General features: G+C 41.8%; 1 protein-coding gene across 1 annotated transcript in view; it reads left to right on the forward strand.

Moving 5' to 3' along the window:
• Positions 1 to 23,980, forward strand: part of itpr3 (inositol 1,4,5-trisphosphate receptor, type 3) — a 93,662-nt gene extending 69,682 nt beyond the window's left edge. The window contains 22 exon segments of the mRNA XM_051950222.1: positions 3,954 to 4,102; positions 4,185 to 4,293; positions 5,510 to 5,603; positions 5,879 to 6,054; positions 6,670 to 6,829; positions 6,951 to 7,168; positions 7,299 to 7,499; positions 8,250 to 8,360; positions 9,429 to 9,524; positions 9,594 to 9,695; positions 9,807 to 9,890; positions 15,404 to 15,514; positions 15,837 to 16,029; positions 16,095 to 16,214; positions 16,634 to 16,809; positions 16,892 to 17,056; positions 17,469 to 17,847; positions 18,703 to 18,821; positions 18,912 to 19,077; positions 19,730 to 19,890; positions 19,959 to 20,120; positions 22,238 to 23,980. Of these exon segments, the coding sequence (XP_051806182.1) occupies positions 3,954 to 4,102; positions 4,185 to 4,293; positions 5,510 to 5,603; positions 5,879 to 6,054; positions 6,670 to 6,829; positions 6,951 to 7,168; positions 7,299 to 7,499; positions 8,250 to 8,360; positions 9,429 to 9,524; positions 9,594 to 9,695; positions 9,807 to 9,890; positions 15,404 to 15,514; positions 15,837 to 16,029; positions 16,095 to 16,214; positions 16,634 to 16,809; positions 16,892 to 17,056; positions 17,469 to 17,847; positions 18,703 to 18,821; positions 18,912 to 19,077; positions 19,730 to 19,890; positions 19,959 to 20,120; positions 22,238 to 22,354 (3,369 nt within the window). The 3' untranslated portion in view covers positions 22,355 to 23,980.
• Positions 23,981 to 25,363: the final 1,383 nt, after the last annotated feature.

Raw genomic sequence — 25,363 nt, forward strand, 5'->3', positions numbered from 1 at the left:
AACATCATGAACAACCTGACATTTATGAAGAAAAATATGTTCAGTTTCATCAACATTCATCCTCAGTTTATCATTTCCACATCACAACTTCCACATCAGAGTGTCTACAAAGGAACACAACATTTAGTCACCTGGACCTGAACCATGGAGGGTTTACTGGAGGATCAACGCCACAAAAATCAGACAAAAAAAGACATAAAAACAACAAAAACAGGACAAGAAAATTACAAAAATGGGAAACAAAATGACAAAAAATGAAGCAAAAAAATATAAAGCGACAAAACAACAGACAAACGACTAAAGCAAGACGCAAAGCAACGGATAAAGCAACACACAAAATGACAAAAATAACAGAAAAACAAACGAGACAAAAAGGAAACAACAAACAAAAAATACAAATGTGAAAAAACTTTAAAAATGTAGAAATCCAGAATTTAAAAAACAAAGAAAAATAGAAATACAGAAACATTTACATAAATCAACTTTTCTTTCTCTATTTAGAGTCTTCAGTCTTTGCTTTAATTCTTTAATTTTTCTTGTTTATTTATGTGTTTATTAATTTCTTCATGTATTTATTTCTGGCAATTTAATTTCTCTGAAAAAAGTATAAATAAATAATTGTATGAAGACAAAAATCAATTAAAAAAATACAGATTTGATGTGAAGAATTTCTGTATTTAGAGTCTTCAGACTGGTTTGTTTCAGGAGTTTTTCTTATTTATTTATGTATTTTTTAGTTTATCTCTACATGTATATATATATTTTTCATAGTTTTGTTTATTACATTTTTTACACAGAAAGGTCAGAGGTTCACAGTATTTGTCAGTGACAGTGTTTACGGCTTTGCATCAATCATACAAAAAACAAACAGAAACAGCAACACTAAAACAGGGTGGTTGGTCTGGTCTTACAGTGGATCGAGGCCATGCTAGTATATATAATACTAATAATAATCCCAAACTTTAATTAAAAAAAAGGTGACATATAATGAGAGGTTAGGTAAACAAGCAGAGGCTTACAGCGGGTTAAAGCAGAATCCTATTCAGGAACAACTGGGAAGACAATCTTTTCTGAGTAAACAAGAAAAGGGCCTCACACGTCTTTACATTTACGTGAGGATCCTCTTAATGTATACCAAATTTTTTCCTGTTTTAAATTATTAAAAATCTCTTTAACCCACATTGTGTGAGAAGGGGGTGATGTTGATTTCCACCTTAAAAGAATGAGGCGTCGAGCCAATAAAGTGGCAAAATCTACAGGTATTTATGTTTTATTAAAATGTTAATTAGTTTATCTCTACATCTATTTATATTTTATTAAAAAGTTTATTAGTTTATCTCTACATGTATGTAGTGGCTATTCAATTCAATTCAATTCAATCCAATTTTATTTATATAGCGTCAATTACAGTCAAATCGTCTCAAGACGCTTTACAGAACCCAAATGCCTGACCCCCAGAGCAAGCCCAAAGGAGACAGTGGCAGGAAAACACCCTTTTAACAGGGAAGAAACCTCGAGCAGAACCCGGCTCTATATAGGGGGGACCCATCTGCCTGCTGGCCGGGGGGGTTGAGAAGGACAGAAGAGGGCAAGGGGGAGGGATGGGAGAAGAGGGAGGGGTGGGAAAGCAAGGAAAACACAACACACATTTGGATACATGCATGACAGGATATGTGACACAGACAAAGTATAAGCTAACATTGAAAACTGACTCATAGTTTACTCTGATGATGTACGGCTCTGACATTAAACATACTCCATATATAGCTAGCAGTAAAATTCAAACAGTATGTAAGTTAGCATAACAGTATAGTGAAGGCGATGCAGAGTTGACTGGTGGAAAAAGGGAGTTGGAAGCAGAGGGCTGGAGGAAGGTCAGCAACAGCATCCCACAGTGCTATTCCTGGCCTATATAGCCACTGTGGTGGCTGTACCCTGGTGTCCTGAACCAACACCCATCCAAAAGAAAATGATTTCCAGAGAAAAAATGGTTTGAGAATGAAAGACTATTTATTATAACAAAAACTTCCTCAAAACTCAGAAACAAAAATGGCGTAGGATGCTGCAGATCAACTAAGATAAACTTTGCTGCCGGCCTTGGATGGGTGGTGTGGTCAAAGGACTGTCCTTCCCTGGTAGGCCACTCTTTCCTGGAAACCTCCTTGGCTTTTATTCCCATCTTGCAGCCACTGGATGGGGACAGCTTACGACACAGAAATTAATAAACAAAAAACAACTACACACGTGGACAAAATTGTTGGTACCCCTCAGTTAAAGAAGGAAAAACCCACAATTCTCACTGAAATCACTTGAAACTCACAAAAGTAACAATAAATAAAAATTTATTGAAAATTAAATAATCAAAAACAGCCATTACTTTTGAATTGTTGATTAACATAATTATTTAAAAAAACAAACTAATGAAACAGGCCTGGACAAAAATGATGGTACCTCTATAAAAGATTGAAAACTATTTGACCAGAGTGACATGATTAACTCAGGTGTGTCATTTAATTGACATCACAGGTGTTTCCAAACTCATAATCAGTCAGTCTGCCTATTTAAAGGGAGACAAGTAGTCACCCTGCTGTTTGGTGAAAAGGTGTGTACCACACTGAACATGGACAACAGAAAGCGAAGGAGAGAATTGTCCCAGGACATCCGAAAAAAAATGATAGACAAACATCTTAAAGGTAAAGGCTATAAGAGCATCTCTAAACAGCTTGAAGTTCCTGTGACAACAGTGGCTCATATTATTCAGAAGTTCAAGACCCACGGGACAGTAGCCAACCTCCCTGGACGTGGCCGCAAGAGGAAAATTGATGACAAATTGAAGAGACGGATCGTTGGAATTGTATCCAAAGAGCCCAGAGCAACCTCCAAAGAAATTAAAGGTGAACTCCAAGGCCAAGGTACATCAGTGTCAGATCGCACCATTCGTCGTTGTTTGAGCCAAAGTGGACTTCATGGGAGACGACCAAGGAGGACACCACTGCTGAAAAAACTCATAAAAAAGCGAGACTGGAATTTGCAAAAATGCATGTTGACAAGCCACAAAGCTTCTGGGAGAATGTCCTTTGGACAGATGAGACCAAACTGGAGCTTTTTGGTAAGGCACATCAACTCTATGTTCATAGACTCAAAAACCAAGCATACGAAGAAAAGAACACTGTCCCTACGGTGAAACATGGAGGAGGCTCAGTAATGTTTTGGGGCTGCTTTGCTGCATCTGGCACAGGGTGTCTTGAAAGTGTGCAAGGTACGATGAAATCTGAAGACTATCAAGGCATTCTGGAGAGAAATGTGCTGCCTAGTGTCAGAAAGCTTGGTCTCAGTCGCAGGTCATGGGTCTTCCAACAGGACAACGATCCAAAACACACAGCCAAAAACACCCAAGAATGGCTGAGAGAAAAGCGTTGGACTATTCTAAAGTGGCCTTCTATGAGCCCAGATCTGAATCCCATTGAACATATGTGGAAGGAGCTGAAACATGCCATTTGGAGAAGACACCCATCAAACCTGAGACAACTGGAGCTGTTTGCTCATGAGGAGTGGGCCAAAATACCTGTTGACAGCTGCAGAACGCTCATTGACAAATACAGAAATCGTTTAATTGCAGTGATTGCCTCAAAAGGTTGTGCAACAAAATATTAAGTTATGGGTACCATCATTTTTGTCCAGCCCTATTTCATTAGTTTGTTTTTTAAAATAATTATGTTAATCAACAATTCAAAAGTGATGGCTGATTTTGATTATTTAATTTTCAATAAATTTTTATTTATTGTTACTTTTGTGAGTTTCAAGTGATTTCAGTGAGAATTGTGGGTTTTTCCTTCTTTAACTGAGGGGTACCAACAATTTTGTCCACGTGTGTATCCTGGCTCCTACAATGTATTTATATTTTATTAAAATGTTTATTACTTTATCTCTACACGTATTCATACTTTCTTCAGGACATCATCAACACTCTGGAGGAACGTCTGAAGCCGCTGGTGGACGCCGAGCTGTCGGTTCTGGTGGACGTTCTCCACCAGCCGGAGCTCCTGTTCCTGGAGGGGACAGATGCTCGGCAGCGCTGCGAGTCTGGAGGCTTCATCTCCAAGTAGGTCCAGGTCCAGCAGAATTATTAGCATACAGCTAGACCCAGCAGGACTGAGGCATGATGGGTAATGTGTTCTATTCAGGTTGATCCAACACACCAAAGCTTTGATGTCCTCAGAGGAGAAGCTGTGCATCAAAGTTCTGAGGACGCTGCAGGAGATGCTGATCAGGACGCTGGACTTCGATGACAAGGTCGGTTCATGGATGGAGGGTTCATGGATGGAGGGTTGGCTTCATAGATGGAGGGTTCATGGATGGATGGAGGGTTCATGGATGGAGGATTCATAGATGAAGGGTTCATGGATGGAGGGTTTATGGATGATGGAGGGTTCATGGATGGAGGGTTCATGGATGATGGAGGGTTCATGGATGATAGAGGGTTCATGGATGATAGAGGGTTCATGGATGATGGAGGATTCATGGATGGAGGGTTCATGGATGGAGGGTTGGGTTCATGAATGGAGGGTTCATGGATGGATGGTTCAGGGATGGTTGGATTCATGGATGGATGGTTCATAGATGGAGGGTTGGGTTCATGAATGGAGGGTTCATGGATGGATGGATGGTTGGATTCATGGATTGATGGTTCATGGATGGAGGGTTCATGGATGGAGGGTTCATGGATGGATGGAGGGTTGGGTTCATGGATGGAGGGTTCATGGATGGATGGAGGGTTGGGTTCATGGATGGAGGGTTGGGTTCACAGCTGTCAGGGGTTTTCTGTCTCTCAGCAGGAACTTCACATCTTTTTCTGGTTGTTTTGCGTTTCTTTGTGTCTGTAGTCGTTTTCAGGCGTCACACGTCTGTTCTTACTCATCTTTAACAATTTTGTTTAACTTGTTTGTTGTCTGTGCATTGTTTTTTCATCTATTTGTCGTTGTGTTTTCAGTCTGTCTTTGGTTGTTTGTCATCTTTTAGATCTGTTTTTACTTGTTTTACTTTATTGAAGATAGAAGTAAAAGAACCATGAACACACTGAAAACGAGTAGAAAGATCTGAAAGAACAAACACGAGTAGAAACTGAAACCAGACATGGAACCTTGGGAAAACTAAATCAATGAGAGACTCAAAACAAGATGGAAAATAGATGGAAAACAACAGTAAAGACACTTAACACAGGTTTAAAAAAATGTAAAAGAACAACACACAACCAAAACCAGACTTGAAACACAACGACAGACAGATGTGAAAACTTATAGAGATGGAATCAGAGACTCAAAAATAGATGGAAAACAGCCACAATTACACTAAAAACAACATCAGATAGATGTAAAGACTCCAAACAAGTGAAAAACCACTGAGAAAAATGAATAAAAACAGACATGTGACACCTGATAAACACCTGTGTTGTCTTCAGGATCCTGTAAAATGACGGATCTTTAAGAGATTTTCTGTTGGTTCCTTTCAGGGAATCTCACTGAGGAAGATTCTACTGCAGAACTACCTGTTTCCAAACAAGAAGAACAACCCCAAGAACGACCTGGCTGAACTGGGAGCTGCAGGTAAACAAAGCCTTTTATCAGGTAAGGGTTGATTTGGTAAAATGTCTGATGAAGAACTTAAAGCTCAGCAGCACAGGAACTAAACTAGCTCAGAAATCACCACAAAGAGATTAAAAAACACTAAAGAGACACAAAACCAACAAGGAGAGGAGAAATGACCTTAAAGAGGTTAGTGTGAAAGTCTGAATGTGTGACAACATGAGAACATGAGAACAGAAGAACATGAGAACATGAGAACATGGTATCTGATGGTCCGTTGTTGTTTTTGTCGTAAGGTGGGGAACAGGAACGTGATTGGACGGCGGTGGCGGCGATTCAGTGCCGTCTGGACCGAGAAGGAGGAACAAAGCTGTTCACTGATCTGGTGATGAGCACCAAGAATGACAAGATCTTCCAGGAAAGCATCCAGCTGGCCATCTGTCTGCTGGAGGGAGGCAACACCGAGATCCAGGTAACTCACAGACCAAGACAGGAAGAGGTTTAACTCTGCTCTGTAGCTGATCTGAACATTCAAACCAGAAACCAAATAAACACGAAGAAACGTTCATAAATCCAGAACCTTCCTGAGAGTCAGGACATTTCTCAGTTTATTAAGTTTTACCATCAGGAGGCGCTAATGGCTAATTCTGCTACATAAAGGCACCTAAAATACCTTGAAGTGTTTCAGGATTTGGTTTATATTTGGTTTATGTTTGGTTTATATTTGGTTTCAGACCCAATTAAGGACCGTTAAGACCTGTTTGCAGACTGGTTGTAGACCTGGTTTTAGCTTTAGACTGGTTGTAGACCTGGTTTGAGTCTAGTCTAGACCCGGTTTTAGGCTGTTTTGGACTCCATTTTGATCTTAGGCTGATATTTAACTTAGGTTGTCCTCAGTGTTGGACTTGGATGAAGACTTTTTTCAGGCTAGTGCGTAGACTCTGTAGAACGTGTTCTAATGGGAACTTGCTTCAGTCCTTCTGTGGATCCAGAGTGTCTCAGACTGAGACCAGAACTCTGTTACTCCACAACTCCTGCTCTACATGGACTGTATTGATGTATGAACAGAACCTCTGTTCTCCTCCAGAATTCCTTCTACAAACTGATGATGGGCGATAACAAGTCAGAGAAGTTCTTCAAAGTTCTCCATGACCGGATGAAAGAAGCTCAGACCGACATTAAAGCTACAGTTTCTGTGAATGTTGGAGAGATGACGCACAAAGCCAACGAGAAGGAGCTGGATAATGGTACTAAAGTCCTGTTAGAACCCAACGTTAAACCAGAACAGTCATCAGGCTCCACTGTTCTCTGGGTTCCAGTGTATATTGTCAGAAAAATCATTAGTCACATTAAAATAATGTTTTACAGGAGGCTCTACAACGCTGGTACTTCCTGGTTCAGGAGGTCACCCCTTATTGGTCCAGGGTCAGTCCATCGCCCCGGTAACCGGCGCCTCCGCCCTGCCGACTCAGCCAGTCGTAGAGCAGAGAGAAGTGGAGACGGAGATGGGACCAGCAGTGATCATCATGAAGCCCATTCTGAGGTTCCTGCAGCTGCTCTGTGAGAACCACAACCACGACCTGCAGGTAACTAGCTAAGTAGCTAAACAACTAGCTAACTAACTAACTAGCTAGCTAGCTAAACAACCAGCTAACTAACTAACTAAGCATGTAGGTAGCTAACTAACTAACTACCCATCTCTCCTTACATCTGCAGAACTTCCTACGCTGTCAGAACAATAAGACCAACTACAACCTGGTCTGTGAGACGCTCCAGTTCCTGGACATCATGTGTGGTTCCACCACTGGAGGTCTGGGTCTGCTGGGCCTCTACATCAACGAGTCCAACGTTCACCTCATCACCCAGACCCTGGAGACCCTCACTGAGTACTGCCAAGGGCCCTGCCAGGAGAACCAGGTAGAACCACACACAGAGGAGAACCAGGTAGAACCACACACAGAGGAGAACCAGGTAGAACCACAAACACGGAGGAGAACCAGGTAGAACCACAAACACAGAGGAGAACCAGGTAGAACCACACACGGAGGAGAACCAGGTAGAACCACAAACACGGAGGAGAACCAGGTAGAACCACACAGAGGAGAACCAGGTAGAACCACGCACATGGAGGAGAACTAGATAGAACCACACATGGAGGAGAACCAGGTAGAACCACACACGGAGGAGAACCAGGTAGAACCACACACGGAGGAGAACCAGGTAGAACCACACACACAGAGGAGAAGAAAAACTGAAATTCTGTTCAAAACCAGCTTAGACTGGTTTAGGATCTTCTCAGATCTGGTTTTATACTGGTTTGTTATTTGGTTCTGGACAGTTTAAGCCCTGGGTTTGGACTGGTTCTATGTTTGCTTTACACTCTTTATGGACTGGTTTTAGAATATGTTGGACAGTGTTGGAACAGTAGTCCAACTGGTTCTAGTTCACGCCAGTTTAGTATTTGGTACCAACTCTACAGAAATTCTGTGATCCTCAGCAGATCCAGATTGTTTAGTACCTACAGTATCTCCATGTTCTTCACAACCTGTAGAACCACAGGAACAGAACCACCACATGTTCATGACTGACCCTAGCAGCTGGTTTCTTCTTGGTTGGGTGTTTGTGGTGCATGGTCTCTAACCTGAATGTTTTCTGGGTTTCTTCCAGACGTGCATCGTGACCCACGAGTCCAACGGCATCGACATCATCACCGCTCTGATCCTGAACGACATCAGTCCTCTGTGTCGCTACCAGATGGAGATGGTTCTGCAGCTGAAGGTACCTGGATCACGACCAGAAGAACGTGTCGAAATAAAAGCCATTCAGTGTAAAATCAACCAAATCTGAACAAAGATCTCCCAACACCACCTCAGAACATCTGGTTCTTCATCTTCAGTAACTTTATTAATGATCAGAGTTCTACCTTCAGACTGGGAATATTTCCAGAGTTCCAGGTCCTTGCAGTCCATAGAGGAGAACATCTCCTGGAGAAAGTTCTAGAGTAGACCTACCGACAACTGTCCAGTTGTCGGTAGGTCTACTCTAGAACTTTCTCCAGTTGTTGGTAGGTCTGCTCTAGACCTTTCTCCAGTTGTCGGTAGGTCTACTCTAGAACTTTCTCCAGTTGTCGGTAGGTCTGCTCTAGACCTTTCTCCAGTTGTCGGTAGGTCTACTCTAGAACTTTCTCCAGTTGTCAGTAGGTCTACTCTAGAACTTTCTCAAGTTGTTGGTAGGTCTACTCCAGAACTTTCTCCAGTTGTCGGTAGGTCTACTCTAGAACTTTCTCAAGTTGTCGGTAGGTCTGCTCTAGACCTTTCTCCAGTTGTCGGTAGGTCTACTCTAGAACTTTCTTCAGTTGTCGGTAGGTCTGCTCTAGACCTTTCTCCAGTTGTCGGTAGGTCTACTCTAGAACTTTCTCCAGTTGTCAGTAGGTCTACTCTAGAACTTTCTCAAGTTGTTGGTAGGTCTACTCCAGAACTTTCTCCAGTTGTCGGTAGATCTACTCTAGAACTTTCTTCAGTTGTTGGTAGGTCTACTCTAGAACTTTCTCCAGTTGTCAGTAGGTCTACTCTAGAACTTTCTTCAGTTGTTGGTAGGTCTACTCTCGAACTTTCTCCAGGGGATGCTCTCCTTTCCTGCTTCCAGTCTTTAGGTTTAGTCTCACTTAGAACATTCCAGGTCCTTAAAGTCCATAGAGATGGGTCCAGATTTATCACTTTTTAATGGACTTTTCCCATCATTTCTGAGTGTGAAGCTGAGATGTTTCCTCACTGAATCTCTGGTCAAGTATTCTGAATGTGGGTTCAGTCCAGATGTTCACGCTGCTGTCTTCTCCCTGGTTGACAGGACAACGCCTCCAAGCTGCTGCTGGCCCTGATGGAGAGTCGCCACGACAGCGAGAACGCCGAGCGAATCCTGTTCAACCTGCGGCCGCGAGAGCTGGTGAGACTCTGAGGAGGAAACAGGGGGGTGGTGGAGGAGGTGGAGGTGATCTGACTGTTCTGTCTGCAGGTGGAAGTGATCAAGAAGGCCTACCAGCAGGAGAGCGAGTGTGAAGATGCAGAGGTGTCTCCACGGGAGGTCGGACACAACATCTACATCCTGGCTCAGCAGGTGATCCAGCGCTGGCCTCTCATTGGCTGCAGGGAGGAGCCCATGGTGTTCTCTGATTGGTGTTTCCAGGATCAACAGCTGTAAACAAAGTGTTTATTTGTTTATTTTCAGCTGGCGAGACACAACAAAGTGCTGCAGAACCTTCTGAAGCCCACCAAGAAGAGCAAAGAAGGAGAAGAGGGCATCTCCTCCATGGTAACCCTTCATCCATCCATCATCCATCCATCCATCATCCATCCATCAGTTCAATTCAATTCAATTCAATTCAATTCAATTCAATTCAATTTTATTTATATAGCATCAATTACAGTCAAATCGTCTCAAGACGCTTTACAGAACCCATAAGCCTGACCCCCAGAGCAGCCCAAAGGCGACAGTGGCAAGGAAAAACACCCTTTTAACAGGGAAGAAACCTCGAGCAGAACCCGGCTCTATATAGGGGGGACCCATCTGCCTGCTGGCTGGGGGGGTTGAGAGGGACAGAGGAGGGCAAGGGGAGGGATGGGAGAAGAGGGAGGGGTGGGAAAGCAAGGAAAACACAACACACATTTGGATACATGTATGACAGGATATGTGACACAGACAAAGTATAAGCTAACATTGAAAACTGACTCATAGTTTACTCTGATGATGTACGGCTCTGACATTAAACATACTCCATATATAGCTAGCAGTAAAATTCAAACAGTATGTAAGTTAGCATAACAGTATAGTGAAGGCGATGCAGAGTTGACTGGTGGAAAAGGGGAGCTGGAAGCAGAGGGCTGGAGGAAGGTCAGCAGCAGCATCCCACAGTGGACATGATGGAGACTGGACCAGCTGGTGGAACATCAACCACAGATCTGAAGCATCCAGCTCTGGGACCAGGGACACTCGGAGAAATAGCACAGGGGGAAACAGAGTGAATGTACTGCAATAACGGTATACATATTAAATGTAAAGGTAGATAGAGAAGGGCTCAGTGCGTCAAGAAAAGTCCCCCAGCAGCCTAGGCCTATAGCAGCATGACTAGAGGCAGAACGAAGGGACGTCCAAGAGGGAGTCAGCTGTGCAAATGAAGACACAAGCCGAACCCCTGTGGGTCACCCAGTCAGCCCCAACTATAAGATTTGTCAAAAAGGAACGTTTTAAGCCTGGTCTTAAAAATAGAGAGGGTATCTGCCTCCAGAACCCAAACTGGGAGCAGGTTCCACAGGAGAGGCGCCTGATAACTGAAGGCTCTGCCTCCCATTCTACTTTTAGAAATTCTAGGAACAACAAGTAAGCCTGCAGTTTGAGAGCGAAGAGTTCTACTAGGATAATATGGTACTATCAGATCTTTAAGATATGATGGAGATTGGTTATTAAGAGCTTTATATGTCAGAAGAAGGATTTTAAATTCTATTCTGGATTTAACAGGAAGCCAGTGAAGAGAAGCAAGTATAGGGGAAATATGATCTCTTTTGCTAACTCCTGTCAGTACTCTCGCAGCAGCGTTTTGGATCAACTGTAGATGTTTAAGAGAGCTATTTGGACAACCCGATAATAAGGAATTACAATAGTCAAGCCTGGAAGTAACAAAAGCATGAACTAATTTTTCTGCATCACTCTGACACAGAATGTTCCTGATTTTTACAATATTACGCAGGTGAAAAAAGGAAGTCCTACAGACTTGCTTTATGTGTGAGTTAAAGGACATGTCCTGGTCAAAGATAACTCCAAGATTCCTCACAGTAGTACTGGAGGCCAATGTGATGCCATCCAGAGTAACTATTTGCTTTGAAAGCGAGTTTCTAAGATGTTTGGGGCCAAATACAATGACTTCAGTTTTGTCTGAATTTAATTCAATTCAATTCAATTTTATTTATATAGCGTCAATTACAGTCAACTCGTCTCAAGACGCTTTACAGAACCCATATGCCTGACCCCCAGAGCAAGCCCAAAGGCGACAGTGGCAAGGAAAAACACCCTTTTAACAGGGAAGAAACCTGGAGCAGAACCTGGCTCTATATAGGGGGGACCCATCTGCCTGCTGGCCGGGCGGGTTGAGAAGGACAGAAGAGGGCAAGGGGGAGGGATGGGAGAAGAGGGAGGGGTGGGAAAGCAAGGAAAACACAACACACATTTGGATACATGCATGACAGGATATGTGACACAGACAAAGTATAAGCTAACATTGAAAACTGACTCATAGTTTACTCTGATGATGTACGGCTCTGACATTAAACATACTCCATATATAGCTAGCAGTAAAATTCAAACAGTATGTAAGTTAGCATAACAGTATAGTGAAGGCAATGCAGAGTTGACTGGTGGAAAAAGGGAGCTGGAAGCAGAGGGCTGGAGGAAGGTCAGCAGCAGCATCCCACAGTGGACATGGTGGAGACTGGACCAGCTGGTGGAACATCAACCGCAGATCTGACGCATCCAGCTCTGGGACCAGGGACACTCGGAGAAATAGCACAGGGGGAAACAGAGTGAATGTACTGCAATAACGGTATACATATTAAATGTAAAGGTAGATAGAGAAGGGCTCAGTGCGTCAAGAAAAGTCCCCCAGCAGCCTAGGCCTATGGGGATGGCTAGTAACTACGTCATCGTGTCCAAAAACGTCACTTCCGTGTCCTACCAAACCAACGATATAATGGTGCTGTGTTGTGTCCTGTGTTGCAACAATAGAAATGATGTAAATAAAACGATATCTTTCAACCACTTTCCTCTGGACGAAAAGGAGAAGAGAAGATGGCTGACACTGATAAGGTAAGTCGGATTTCTAATCTTAGAAAATACATTTAGCGCCGGGAGCTAACGTGCGCTAGCTAGTATTAGCCGCTTGAATCATGTTATCTTTTTGTGTTATGAGGAGTGTTTGGGCCACATTACAAAAGAAACTAAAAGTGGTCGAGATTAAAGTCTCTGATAATAAGTTTATACTTTTAATTTATAAGAATAAAGTCTGCCGAGGGAGACTTTTGTCCCAGTTTTGGGGACTTGGACTTGCTTGACCAATCTGCCCAAAATACTCGACTTGACTAGGATATGGGTCTATGTGACTTGGATTTAATTGAGTCCAATACTTGGACTGACTTGCTAAAAATGTTTGACTAAGATTGTTTTAACTGTTATGGATTCATGATTAGTGTAAAGAGATGCGTAGTTATTTACATATGCAAATTAGCCATGTGCTCCCGGCAGAAGTTAGCGCTCGAGTGTGCTGCTGGGAATCTTTAGAGTATACTTTTCAAATCTAACATAACAACTCTAACAAAGCCAAGTAAACGACATTTAACCTCACACAGATGATAAAGCTAGCTTTATTTCTGACATCCTGTGTTTGTTAGCTTACACTACTTAGCTACTCACCTCAACACTGTACGTTTTCCTTTTCATTGACGCCTGCACTTTCCCTTTAAAACCACCTGCCAGCACACTAACTCTTACAACTCTGTTTGAGTTGTAAGAGTTAAGACCTCGCTTTACCGACTTCGGAAAATCCGCAAAATAAGATGTCACAGTGAAAAAGGTGACCGGTTCTTTCGCTACTGCCATTGTGTTTTCATTCGATACGCCGCGGCTTGGACACGGAAGTGGTCCATGACGTCACACTAGCCATCCCCATAGCAGCATGACTAGAGGCAGATTTAGCAGTAGGAAGTTAAAAGTCATCCAGGTTTTAATGTCCTTAAGACAATCTTGCAGTCTAGCTAACTGATCAGTTTCATCTGGCTTCATAGATAAATACAATTGTGTGTCATCTGCATAACAATGGAAGTTAATACAATGCTTCCTAATAATATTGCCTAAAGGAAGCATGTATAATGTGAAAAGTATCGGTCCTAAGACAGAACCCTGAGGAACTCCATGATTAACTTTCGTATGCTCAGAAGAGTTATTGTTGACATGCACAAACTGGAACCTATCTGATAAGTAGGATTTAAACCAGTCCAGTGCTGTCCCTTTAATGCCAATTGAATGTTCTAGACGCTGTAATAAAATGTTGTGGTCGATTGTGTCAAACGCTGCACTAAGATCTAACAAAACAAGTATAGAGACTAGTCCATTATCTGATGCTATGAGAAGGTCATTAGTAACTTTCACCAGAGCTGTTTCTGTGCTATGATGCACTCTGAAGCCTGACTGAAACATTTCAAACAAATTATTCCTTTGTAAGTGTTCACATAATTGATTTGCAACTGTTCTTTCCAGAATTTTAGAGAGAAATGGTAGGTTGGATATCGGTCTATAGTTAGCTAACACATCTGGATCTAAAGTGGGCTTTTTAAGCAAAGGTTTGATGACAGCAACCTTAAAAGCCTGTGGTACATAGCCTGTTACTAGAGAGAGATTAATCAGATCTAACATTGAAGAATTAATTAAAGGTAAAATCTCCTTGAAGAGTCTAGTTGGGATAGGATCTAAAAGACATGTTGATGGTTTGGATGTAGAAACTGTTGAAATTAGTTCAGAGAGACATATAGGAGTGAAGAATTCTAAAGATTCATCAGGTCTAACAGCCAATTCAAAAGCATCTGTGACATTTGTAGGAAGGGCCAGATTAATTTTATCTCTAATCAGAACTATTTTATGTGTAAAGAAGCTCATGAAGTCGTTACTGGTTAAAGCTAAAGGAATACAAGGTTCAACAGAGCTCTGACTCTTTGTCAGCCTGGCTACAGTGCTAAAGAGAAACCTAGGGTTGTTCTTGTTCTCATCTATTAAAGATGAATAATAAGTTGTCCTGGCATTACGAAGAGCTTTTTTATAGATTACTAGACTATTTTTCCAAGCCACATACACTTCCTCTGAATTAGTGGAATACCACTTTCTTTCCAGCTTTCGGGATGCCTGCTTTAAAGTCCACAGCTGGAATTATACCAAGGAGCAAGTCTTCTCTGAGATATAACTTTCTTTTTTACAGGTGCAACACTATCAAGAGTTGTACGCAGTGAGGCTGAAGCATTATTAACATAATAATCCACTTCTGTGGGGGTAAAATTATAATATTTGCCTTCTGATTATCAGTAAATGTTGCTGAAGTAAACAGTGAGGGTATTATTTCCTTAAATTTAGATACTGAATTGTCAGACAAACACCTACTGTAATGATATTTGTTCTCAGCTGCTAAACAATCCTTTACTTTAAATTGAAATGTTATCATAAAATGGTCAGAAAGAAGAGGGTTCTGGGGAAATACTGTTAACTCTTCAATTTCTATGCCATAAGTCAGGACAAGGTCAAGAGTGTGATTAAAACTATGAGTTGGTTTATTTACATGTTGAGTCTAATAATGAATTAAAAGCTGTTGTAAGGCTGTCGCTGTCTACGTCAACATGAATGTTAAAGTCACCCACAATAATAACTTTGTCTGAACTGAGCACTAATTCAGATAAAAAGTCTGAGAATTGAGATAAAAACTCAGAATAAGGAGCAGGAGGACGATATATAACAACAAATAAAACTGGTTTCTGAGCTTTCAAATTTGGATGAGAGAGACTAAGAGTGAGATTTTCAGATGAGCTGTATATCCATCATCCATCCATCCATCATCCATCCATACATCCATACATCATGCATCCATACATCCATCATCCATCCATACATTCATCCATCATCCATCATCATCCATCCAGCATCCATCCATCCATCCATCATCCATCCATCTATCATCCTTCCATGTATCATCCATCCATCTGGTTTTATTCTCTGACTGACTGTTCTTGATTCTTCAGCTGAACCTGAACAACCGTCCGTTGTCCCAGATGTTGAAGTCTTCAGCTCCAGCTGCTGTGGTGGAACAGGATCCTCTGGAGTTCTACGACCAGCTCACCTCCCAGATAGAGGTCCAGAACCTGCTCACGTTACTATCATTCTTATTGTCTGCTACCTGATAGAAAAAGAAAACTGTGATAGTTCTTATTTTTCTATGATTGACCTTCAACAGAAGTCTGTCATCTAAGGTTTCTAGGAGTTTTTATTTCTATTTTATTTAAAGACACAGTTTGTTGTCCTGCAGCTCCACATGTTCTCCTCAAACTGAGTAGGAACCAGACAGAAACACTGGAAAGGAAAATTTGGTTGCCAAAAGAAATGTCAGTTGTTGGGCTGTGCAGTTAATGGAATAGTAATCACAGTTTTAACTTAACATGTTCTCTCTGAGTGCAGATCGTCCGTGAGGACCGCAGCATGGAGCAGATCGTGTTTCCGGTTCATCCCATCTGTGAGTTTCTGACTGAAGAGTCCAAGTTCAGAGTCTTCAACACCACCGAGCAGGACGAGCAGGGATCCAAGGTGACCCACTTCTTCGAGCAGACGTCCTTCCTCCACGGGGAGATGGAGTGGCAGAAGAAGCTGAGGAGTGAGTACTCAGATGTTTGGAGGTCCAGGTTCATGGCTCAGGTACTTACTGGTCTGTGTGTGCAGGTATGCCGCTGCTCTACTGGTTCTCCAGGAGGATGACTCTGTGGGGAACCATCTCCTTCAACCTGGCCGTCTTCATCAACCTCATCATCGCCTTCTTCTACCCCTACGACTCCGGACAAGGTACAGTACCGTCAATGATCCGACGCTAACTGAATGTTATCTGCAAACACTGGTTGACGTTTTTCACCATTTTCTGATATTTTACTCACCAGACGATTGATTGATTGATTGATTGATTGATTGATTGATTGATTGATTGATTGATTGGACATCCTGACTACTGATGCTGGCGTTGCTTAAATGTTCTGCTACTCTGTCGGTGTCACTTCTCTTTGTATCGGTAAACTTTAAATTTTGTTTTTATTGTATATTTATTGCTCTCAGCCTAAGTCGTCTGATTCTCCAGTGTGTCTCTGTTTGTTGGCCTTCACAACCACATTGACTGTGTCTTGTTAGAACATCCAAATGTGTTCAGCTGTTTGTACTGATTAAATCCAGCCACAGAAAAGTTTTCCAGGTCTAATGTTGAGTTTCTCCAGCAGGAGCAATCGACGACTCGCTGCTGCTGATGCTGTTCTGGATCCTCACCGGACTGTCTGTCTTGGCGTTGTTCTCACAGCGTTACGGCCTCCAGCCGCTCACCCTGGCCCTCATCCTCAGGTCCATCTACCACCTGGGCATCGGCAACACCCTCATCCTGCTGGGATCGCTCAACGTAAGGAACTCTGCGTCACCCAGCTGAGCTTTACCGTTAGGTTCAGATTCCACCAGCCTGACTATCTGCTGCTCTTTTCCAGCTCATCAATAAGGTGGTGTTCGTCGTGAGTTTTGTGGGGAACAACGGGACTTTCATCATGGGCTACAAGGCCATGGTGATGGACGTGGAGTTCCTCTACCACCTGGCGTATGTCCTCACCTCCACGCTGGGACTCTTCGTCCACGAGCTCTTCTACAGCATCCTGGTAAACACACATCTTCACCAATGTCTGTCCTGCTTCTTTTTCAGGGTCAGTTCATGCTTTCTGCACAGACCAACACGTGGTTCTGTTTGTTCTATAGTCGGTGTGAGTTGGAACCGTCGCATTAACCTTCAGACAGAGAGAAATGGTTGGTTGGATATAGGTCTGTACTGAGCTGAAACATCTGGATCTAGAGTGGGCTTTTTAAGTAAAGGTTTGAATCCAGCAAACCTTCAAAGCCTGTGGTACATAGAGAGGATTAATCAGATCTAACACTGAAAAACTGATTAAAGGTCAATCCTCCTTGAACAGTCTAGTTGGGATAGGATCTGAAAGACAAATCCGAGTTCCTCCAAAGTCCTGCAGTCTCCAACTCCTGAAAGTATCTGACCTTCAGTCTTTGTTCTGGGTACAGCTGTTTGACCTGATCTACCGGGAGGAGACTCTGTTCAACGTGATAAAGAGCGTGACTCGTAACGGCCGGTCCATCCTGCTGACGGCGCTGCTCGCCCTCATCCTCGTCTACCTCTTCTCCATCGTGGGCTTCCTGTGCCTGAAGGAGGACTTCATCATGGAGGTCGACCCGCTGCCACAGATCACTGCAGGTACCAGACAAACCCAACGACCTTAGCTAGCTAACATAGCTTTAGCGTTGGGGATGACTCTGACTCCCCAGACCTGTTCTCCAGATGTTCCACAGAGCGAAGCCTCTCAGGATTTCCTGGAGTCGTGTTCTGCAGATGGAGTGAGCTGCACCGTGGAGGCCGAGGCCATCACCGCCACCGAAGAGGACGGTAAGGAGAGGCGTGATTGGTTCATCCATTCACTGAATTTAAATGTTTAACACAGATGTTAACTGTGAAATCTGTCCAAGTAAACCGTCCTTAGAGACACTTCACCCAGTAGACCAGGCTTCATCCAGTTAGCCTGACTTATTGTTGGATTATTTCAGCTCCCTAAGACGAGTTCATCAAATAAACTAAAATCTCAAACATTTGAACTTGAATCAATCAGAAATACGCTATTGATGAAATTAGCTTAACTGCGTGAACTTAAAAGGGCTTTTATAGAATCACTTTAGCGCTCACTGATATTTTTGTTTTTGAAGCTGGAAAACTTCGACAAACGGTTTCAAGATTTTAAAAAGATGACAAAAACGAGACACAAAACAACAAAAATGAGACGAAACGCCAAAAACGAGACGAAACACCAAAAACAAACATGAAATGAGCAAAAAAAAGACAAAAACAAGACACAAATCAGCAAAAACAGACAGAAACAAGACACAAATGTCAAAAACAAGACACAAATGACAAAAGCGAGACACAAAACGACAAAAACGAGACGCAAAACGACAAAAATGAGATGCAAAATGACAAAAACAAGACACAAAACAACTAAAGCGAGACATAAAATGAGCAATGAAAAGACAAAAATGGGACAAATTGATTAAAAAAATGTGACCTTGTGGACACAAAATGACCACAAAGGAACAGAACAGGAGGTAAAATGAACTTAGGGAGTTTGTAAATAGTTTTAAATCTACAGGAAGTACAGGAAGACAAACTACAGAAAGCAGAAAAAACTGTCCCAAAGAGACAAGAAACTGCAAAAATGAGCAACAACTGCTGACAGTGTTTCTGTTCCAGATGAAGCAAACTCAGAGCGAGCCTGCGACACTCTCTTAATGTGCATCGTCACCGTATTAAATCACGGATTGAGGAACGGAGGAGGAGTCGGCGACGTTCTCCGGAAACCGTCCAAGAACGTAGGAGGCTCAACTCCAGCTGAAATGCTGCCATCATCAGGTAAGGAGTAGCATCAGCAGAGAGATAACTACCTTCTGTTCCTGCTCCAGGAGCCGCTGTTTCCTGCCCGGGTGGTCTATGACCTGCTCTTCTACTTCATCGTCATCATCATCGTCCTCAACCTCATCTTTGGAGTCATCATTGACACGTTCGCTGACCTGAGGAGCGAGAAGCAGAAGAAGGAGGAGGTCCTGAAGACGACGTGCTTCATCTGTGGTGAGAAAGGATCCATTGTCAGACTTTTAAGAATCACTTCACTTTGATGGTTTTGTTCTTAAAGCTGGAAAACTTTGACAAACGGTTTTGACAAAATGACAGAAGAAAGATACAAGATGACAAAATCAAGACCGAAATTGACAAAACAAGACGCAAAATCGAAAAAAACGAGACAAAAAACGACAGAAATGAGACCCGAAATGACAAAAACAGGACACAAAAACAAAACACAAAAAGAAGACAAAATCGAAAAAAACAAGATATTAAATGACAAAAACGAGACAAAAAATGACAGAAATGAGACACAAAATGGCAAAAACGAGACACAAGATGACAAAAGTAAGACACAAAATGACAAAAACGAGATACAAAATGATGAAAACAAGACAGAAAATGACAAAAACGAAACACAAAATGACAAAAATAAGACGCAAATCTACAAAACCAAGACATAAAATGACAAAAACGAGATATTATATGACAAAAACAACACACAAAGTGATGAAAACGAGACAGAAAACGACAAAAACGAGACAAAATGACAACAATAAGACACAAAAGGACAAAAAAGAAGACAAAACAACAAAAACAGAACAGATGAATCCCTGACCAGCCTACTCCGTCCATCGTCTTACTGTTTGTTTCGCTTCAGGTCTGGAGAGAGATAAGTTTGACAATAAGACGGTGTCGTTTGAGGAGCACATCAAGCTGGAGCACAACATCTGGAACTACCTGTACTTCATCGTTCTGGTGCGTGAGAAGAACAAGACGGACTACACGGGACCAGAGAGCTACGTGGCTCACATGATCAAGGTAGGAACCTGCAGAAGAACCAGAAAACACGGCTGTGATACGACCACCAACGGCTTCTTCTGTTTCAGGACAACAACCTGGACTGGTTTCCACGGATGCAGGCGATGTCACTGGTGGTAACCGACGGCGACGGGGAGCAGAACGAGATGAGGATGTTGCAGGACAAACTGGCATCGACCATGAAGGTGGTGACGACTCTGACCACCCAGCTGACAGAGCTGAAGGAACAGGTGAGAAGTTTATACGCTTCAGTGTGAAGAACTCTGGAACCAAAAGTTCTGGACAGATAAAGAATTCCTCATCATGTGTTGCTAGATTTCCAAACATCTACAGGATGAGGAGATGGTAGAAGCTTCAGCAGAAACCAACTGGATGTTCTGGAAGGCGTGAAACATCTTCAAGAGCCTCCAGTTGGTTTCTCCTGAAGCTCCAAGCAAAAAGAAAATAATGAGACGCAAGACGACAAAAACGAGACTCAAGACGACAAAAACCAGACTCAAGACGACAAAAACAAGACGCAAGAAGAAAATAATGAGACACAAGACGACAAAAACGAGACTCAAGACGACAAAAACGAGACCCAAGACGACAAAAGAGACTCAAGAAGAAAATAATGAGACGCAAGACGACAAAAACGAGACTCAAGACGACAAAAACGAGACGCAAGAAGAAAATAATGAGACGCAAGACGACAAAAACGAGACTCAAGAAGAAAATAATGAGACGCAAGACGACAAAAACGAGACTCAAGACGACAAAAACGAGACGCAAGAAGAAAATAATGAGACGCAAGACGACAAAAACGAGACTCAAGAAGAAAATAATGAGACGCAAGACGACAAAAACGAGACTCAAGACGACAAAAACGAGACGCAAGAAGAAAATAATGAGACGCAAGACGACAAAAACGAGACTCAAGAAGAAAATAATGAGACGCAAGACGACAAAAACGAGACTCAAGACGACAAAAACCAGACTTAGGACGACAAAAACCAGACTCAAGACGACAAAAACAAGACGCAAGAAGAAAATAATGAGACGCAAGACGACAAAAACGAGACTCAAGACGACAAAAACAAGACGCAAGAAGAAAATAATGAGACACAAGACGACAAAAACGAGACTCAAGACGACAAAAATAAGACGCAAGACGACAAAAGAGACTCAAGAAGAAAATAATGAGACGCAAGACGACAAAAATGAGACTCAAGACGACAAAAACCAGACTTAGGACGACAAAAACCAGACTCAAGACGACAAAAACAAGACGCAAGAAGAAAATAATGAGACGCAAGACGACAAAAACGAGACTCAAGACGGCAAAAACAAGACCCAAGACGACAAAAGAGACTCAAGAAGAAAATAATGAGACGCAAGACGACAAAAATGAGACTCAAGACGACAAAAACCAGACTTAGGACGACAAAAACCAGACTCAAGACGACAAAAACAAGACGCAAGAAGAAAATAATGAGACACAAGACGACAAAAACGAGACTCAAGACGACAAAAACGAGACCCAAGACGACAAAAGAGACTCAAGAAGAAAATAATGAGACGCAAGACGACAAAAACGAGACTCAAGACGACAAAAACGAGACGCAAGAAGAAAATAATGAGACGCAAGACGACAAAAACGAGACTCAAGAAGAAAATAATGAGACGCAAGACGACAAAAACCAGACTTAGGACGACAAAAACCAGACTCAAGACGACAAAAACAATACGCAAGAAGAAAATAATGAGACGCAAGACGACAAAAACGAGACTCAAGACGACAAAAACAAGACGCAAGAAGAAAATAATGAGACACAAGACGACAAAAACGAGACTCAAGACGACAAAAACAAGACCCAAGACGACAAAAACCAGACTCAAGAAGAAAATAATGAGACGCAAGACGACAAAAACGAGACTCAAGACGAAAAATGAGACACAAAAGGACAAAAACAAGACACAAAATTGACAAAAAGGAGACAAAATGATAAAAATGTGATTTTGTGGACACAAAATGAGCACAAAGGAACAGAAAGGAGGTAAAATGATCTTCCTGAGTTTGTAGATGCTGTAAATATGTAAACAGTTTTATGTACAAGGAGACAAAACTGTCCCAAAGAGACAAGAAACTACAAAAATGACTAACAGGACTACAAAAATAAGACACTATTGAGTGAAAAAGTGTTCCATGGACACACTAAATGACCAAAACAGGACAGGACTGGCTGTAAGGACGTAAATAACTGTTGCTAAACCTGAAATCCACCTGTTGAGAGAAGAGCTACTTTCAGGTGTTCTCTGGATGTTAAGATGAACAGTTCCTTCAGGTGTTCTCTGGTTCTGTTTCTAGATGACGGAACAGAGGAAGAGGAGGCAGAGGATGGGCTTCGTGGACGTTCAGGCCGGAGCTACTGGAGCTCTGCCTCCCAGTGCCGCCGGAGGAAACCACCAGATCTACAAGACCTGACCCAACATCTGCAGACCATCCAACTGGACTGATGGACCAGAGGAACACTAGAACACAGCTGTTTGAGGAACATCAGCACTTAGAACCTGAAACTTCAGCCACGTTTCAGAAGTTTAGACCAAGTTTACCCACTATCTGCTCTCAGTTTAATCTGGAATCCTTCATGAACTTCTAACACTAGCCCTGCTCTGGATGTTTTTTTAATACGTTTAAACTTTAATAAGTTCTCCTTTAACAAACACAGAACCAGGATTAGTGGCATCAGCTGAGGACTCAGCACGATTCATTACCATGTGTCTACAAAAATTAGACACAACAAAAATGAGACAAAACGACAAAAACGAGTGATAAAATGACAAAAATTAGTCACAAAACAACAATTAGACACAAAATGACAAAAAATAGATGTGGACCAACAAAAATGACACACAATAACAAAAAATAGACACAAAACAAAAAAAACAAGACAAAATGATATAAAACATGATTAGTGGTATCAGCTGATGAGAACTCAGAAAGTTTGACTAAATGAGGCTAACGCTAACGTTCCTCCCATCTGCTCCACAGTCCAAAGGAATTACAGAACAATCGTCTAATTTCACTCATTTTTAGTTGATAATCTGCTGTTCATTCCAAGTTTCTTTCTGTTAAAAGGAGTTATTTCTGATTTTAGGGGTTCAGCTCTGATGGGTTCTGTGAGGCGTCTTGATTGGAGCTGAAGAAATAAAACTGAACTGAACTGAAAGTCAAAGAGCTTCAGGCTTCAGTTAGACATTGAAACCAGCTGTAGATGAGGCATCTGGCCAGCAGGGGGCGCTGCAGGATGGAACCAATGTGGAGGTTCATGATTCCAGAAGCTTCTCATCAGATTCTGCAGCAACAAATAGTCATTTCTTAATAATTTTCTGGAAAACAAGCATAAAAAAACAGAGTTACTGATCCCAAAAATTAACTAATTAGATGTACATTGTTTAATTTGTGGTTTTATAAAAACCGAAGCGACTTTAAAAACATCTGGAGCTGAACGATTCTAAAGTTCCTCTGACTAGAATTCAGTTTGACCTTCAGATAAACTAAATGTGTAAAAATGATTAAAACTGTAAATAGGAGCAGAAGTCTTCCAGCTGTTTGAACCAGTCGTGTTTTTATTAAAAATCTGGAGAACCCATAGTTTGTAGGAGCTCTGTGTTCTTGTTGTGTTTATTTGTGATCTATTTAAAGAACCAGAACATTCTGTGTGTTTTAACCAACGAGTCCCTTCACTGGATCATCGCCTGTTCATAGAAAATAAGATGTGGTTCAGTGAGGAACAGACGGAGAACGTCCAGAAGGAGGAAGACGTTTCCTCACCTGGTGATGTTTGTAAAGCTGCAATGGTTTAAGGTTTATTTAATGCATACATTTGGATTTAAGGTTCAATATTAGACGTTAGACTGCATAACTAAAACTGGTGTTTCTTTAATGTGCTCACATAGTTTGGATGATTTCATAAAATGTAGAATTAACGTTTGCAAAGATGTTTGCCAGCGAAAAGCAGAAGAGAAATCTGAAACGCAGCAGCAGGAATGTTCTGGAAGAAGATGAATGAGATGGAAATAATATTTAATAAAACAGAAAAAAACTTTGGTTGACGGAGTCTGTTTTCATTTACGTATGAACAATTGATGTCATTAAACAGACGTTTAAAGCGACAAACTGACGTTTTAGAGACGGTTTAGACGACATAGTAAACGATGATGGTTTTTGCAACATTGGACTTCATACTGAACCATGAAGTTTTTTTTTCACGTTGCAGACGACATATTAAACTATGACGTTTTAGAGACGCTTTGGACAACATACTAAATTATAACTTTTTTGCGAAGTTTTGGATAACACTAAATTATGTCGTTTTTTGCGAAGTTTCGGACGACACACTAAACTGATGTTTTCTTGCGACGGTTTAGATGACAGACTAAACTATGATGTTTTCTTGCGACGGTTTAGACAACATACTAAACTATGATGTTTTAGAGATGTTTTGGACATATGGCATGTTTTTACAACATGTTGAAAAAAGGGCATTTTTTTGACAAAATTCATGATGATTTTTTTTGCAAAGAAAACTGCTCTATAGTGTTTTTCACGGCCTACTTTACATTATTTTATCATATGGCATGTTTTTACGACATGTTAAAAAAATAAACTGTTTTTTTCACGTTTTTGGACGACACACTAAACTATGATGTTTTTTGCAATGTTTTGGACTTAATACTGAACTATGATGTTTTGTTGACGTTTCGGACGACATACCAAACTATGACATTTCTTGCGAAGTTTTGGATGACATACTATTGGCATTTTTTTTGGCATACTATACTATGGTGTTTTTTTGGATAAAATTCATGACGATGTTTTTTTCAAAGAAAACTGCTCTATAGTGTTTTTCACGGCCTACTTTACATTATTTCATATGGCATGTTTTTATGACATGTTGAAAGAATGGCATTTTTTTTCCGACATACTATACTAGCCGCAAGGGGACACAAGCCAGTGTCTTATTGTGCCGGTCCCAAGCCCGGATAAATACAGAGGGTTGTGTCAGGAAGGGCATCCGACGTAAAACTTTGGCCAAATCAAACATGCGAATCAAATGTATGACTTACATACCGGATCGGTTGAGGCCCGGGTTAACAACGACCGCCATCGGTGCTATCGACCTACAGGGTGCCGGTGGAAAATGGACTACTGTTGGTCAAAGAAGGAGGGGAGGAAGGTGTGTTCGTAGGAAGAGAGAGAAGAGGAACACCAAGAGTCTAGGACTGAGAGTAGGGACTTTGATTGTTGGAACTATGACAGGAAAAGGTAGAGAGCTGGTTGACATGATGCAGAGGAGGAAGGTGGACATACTGTGTGTCCAGGAGAGCAGGTGGAAAGGTAGTAAAGCTAGAAGTTTAGGAGCAGGGTTCAAGTTGTTCTATCATGGTGTGGATAGGAAGAGAAACGGAGTAGGAGTTATCTTGAAGGAGG

The sequence above is a fragment of the Acanthochromis polyacanthus genome, chromosome 6, assembly GCF_021347895.1.
Source record: "Acanthochromis polyacanthus isolate Apoly-LR-REF ecotype Palm Island chromosome 6, KAUST_Apoly_ChrSc, whole genome shotgun sequence".
In the NCBI taxonomy this organism is placed as follows: Eukaryota; Metazoa; Chordata; class Actinopteri; family Pomacentridae; genus Acanthochromis; species Acanthochromis polyacanthus.